This window comes from Notothenia rossii (genome assembly GCF_949606895.1).
Source record: "Notothenia rossii genome assembly, chromosome: 1".
NCBI lineage: Eukaryota > Metazoa > Chordata > Actinopteri > Perciformes > Nototheniidae > Notothenia > Notothenia rossii.
This window is the reverse complement of record NC_136912.1, coordinates 96440351-96442850: the sequence shown is the minus strand read 5'-3', so window position 1 is coordinate 96442850 and position 2500 is coordinate 96440351. Positions and strand designations below refer to the sequence as shown.

Genomic DNA, 2500 nt, shown 5'->3' with positions numbered 1-2500 from the left:
AACCTAGGAACATAGGAACATAGGAACATAGGAGCCTAGGAACATAGGAACATAGGAGCCTAGGAACATAGGAACATAGGAGCCTAGGAGCCTAGGAACATAGGAACATAGGAACATAGGAGCATAGGAACATAGGAGTCTAGGAACATAGGAGCCTAGGAACATAGGAACATAGGAGCCTAGGAACATAGGAGCCTAGGAACATAGGAACATAGGAGCATAGGAGCCTAGGAACATAGGAGCATAGGAACATAGGAGCCTAGGAGCATAGGAACATAGGAACATAGGAGCCTAGGAGCCTAGGAACATAGGAACATAGGAGCCTAGGAACTCTATGTTGTTTTTTTCTTCTAAATGTTTCAGAAGATCAGAAAACTGTTTTTTTGTAAATCCACAACATGGCTTCACTTTTTATTTCAACGTATCTGTCCTAGTCTTCTGTTCGGTTTTATTCTTTACCTACATGTCCCTGATACACCGTTTCAGATATTTTTAAATCCCGTCTTAATGTTTCCCAAATGTTTTCGAATATTTTCAGTTTTTTATTAAATCTTTTCCAGATTTCATTTTTTTTGTGATAAAATATTTTCAGAATGTCTTTTTTGTTTTGTTTAAATATTTAAAAAAACAAATTTTTAAATATATTTTTTTAAACCTTTGGAATGTTTTCTTATTCTTCACCTCCACCCTCCCTGATTCACCGCTGTAGATGTTTTTAAATGTTGATGTCCCCTACAGACGGCAGTGGGGAGGAGGGGGTGTGCGAGGCGTCTCACAGCGACAGCATCTTCAGCCGCCTGGAGGAGCTGAGATTCAGACTGGAGCAGCAGATGGGCTTCGAGAAGTTCATCGAGGCCTACAACAAGATCAAGGTGGGGACAACAACAACAACAACAACAACAACAACAACAACAACAACAACAACAACAACATATCATACACATCGACATGAGGATAAACAGACCGGATGATGATGACTTGTTTGTTTGTTGTTGGTGCAGGCGATCCATGAGGATGAGGATGAGAACATGGCTGATGATGACTTGTTTGTTTGTTTGTTTGTTGTTTGCAGTGGCAAGCCGTGACTTTTATACCTAGGCACTCTGACCCTCACCCCTTCGGACCGGGGTTCAAAACGACCCCACAAAACAACACCTGTAAATAATAGTATTATTGTGAAGGCTGGCTAACGCTGTTGACAGGAAGTTGTTGTTGCTATGGAAACAAGAAAAGCTTCACAGCGGGTGGAACTTGTCATAAAGTCCGTGATAATAAAACCCACCCATTTAGAGGGAAGATATGATTGGTCCATTGTGCTGTCATGTGACATTACTCTCATTGAGTCACTATAGCTGGCCCTCTGTGAATCTACAGAGGGACCAACAAGCCCTCCTCTCTTCACAGTAACTCGCAGAGACGGCTTCTTTCATTTAACCCTTCACATTCCAACAGAAACTGAATAGGCAGATTCGAAGGATTTATTTCTTTGGAAATGTTATTTTAAATACTTAAAGGTGGGCTAGGTACATTTGAGAAACCAGCTCCAGTGCGCTAGAATCTGAAAATACACAACCGGAACAAATCTGCCCCTTCCTCACAGAGCCCCTCCCCCAACACACACGAACGTGCACATGACCAATGAGGGCACGAGATAAGTTTGTGCACAGATGGAAGGCTGACAGGCAGGTAGGCCATCCAGTTACTTTAGCCGGCTCAGATGATTGGTCGGGCTTTTTACAGCGCCACGGCTTCCAGAGATGATGTTTATTTATAAATTTTTCGTCAAAGCACTTCAGATATTCATTCATTCGGGATGTTCAGAGCATTCCATGGAATATAACAACAAGTGTATCTCGAGCCGGTTTCTCAAACTGACCCACCCCACCTTTAAACATAAAAAAAAAAAAGATATTCAATTTTTCTTTTAAATGTTATTTTGTAGAATATCTTAGGCCCTTGTTTGTTTGTTTGTTGTTGCAGGCTTCCATGAGGACGAGGATGAGAACATGGCTGATGATGACTTGTCTGTTTGTTTGTTTGTTTGTTTGTTTGTTGTTACAGGCGATCCATGAGGACGAGGATGAGAACATGGCTGATGATGACTTGTTTGTTTGTTTGTTTGTTTGTTGTTACAGGCGATCCATGAGGACGAGGATGAGAACATGGCTGATGATGACTTGTCTGTTTGTTTGTTTGTTTGTTTGTTTGTTTGTTGTTACAGGCGATCCATGAGGACGAGAATGAGAACATGGCTGATGATGACTTGTCTGTTTGTTTGTTTGTTGTTACAGGCGATCCATGAGGACGAGGATGAGAACATGGCTGATGATGACTTGTCTGTTTGTTTGTTTGTTTGTTTGTTTGTTTGTTGTAACAGGCGATCCATGAGGACGAGGATCAGAACATGGCTGATGATGACTTGTCTGTTTGTTTGTTTGTTTGTTTGTTTGTTGTTACAGGCGATGCACGAGGACAAGGATGAGAACATGGCTGATGATGA

General features: G+C 41.6%; 1 protein-coding gene across 5 annotated transcripts in view; it reads left to right on the top strand.

Moving 5' to 3' along the window:
* Positions 1 to 2500, top strand: part of nek1 (NIMA-related kinase 1) — a 55298-nt gene that overhangs the window by 50797 nt on the left and 2001 nt on the right. For 4 of the 5 annotated variants that reach the window (XM_079664440.1, XM_079664439.1, XM_079664438.1 and 1 more), the window contains one exon: positions 739 to 872. In XM_079664440.1, the coding sequence (XP_079520566.1) occupies positions 739 to 872 (134 nt within the window). Of the gene's footprint in view, positions 1 to 738; positions 873 to 1001; positions 1694 to 2500 lie in introns of those variants that run through there. The other variant, XM_079664442.1, reaches the window with a different exon arrangement.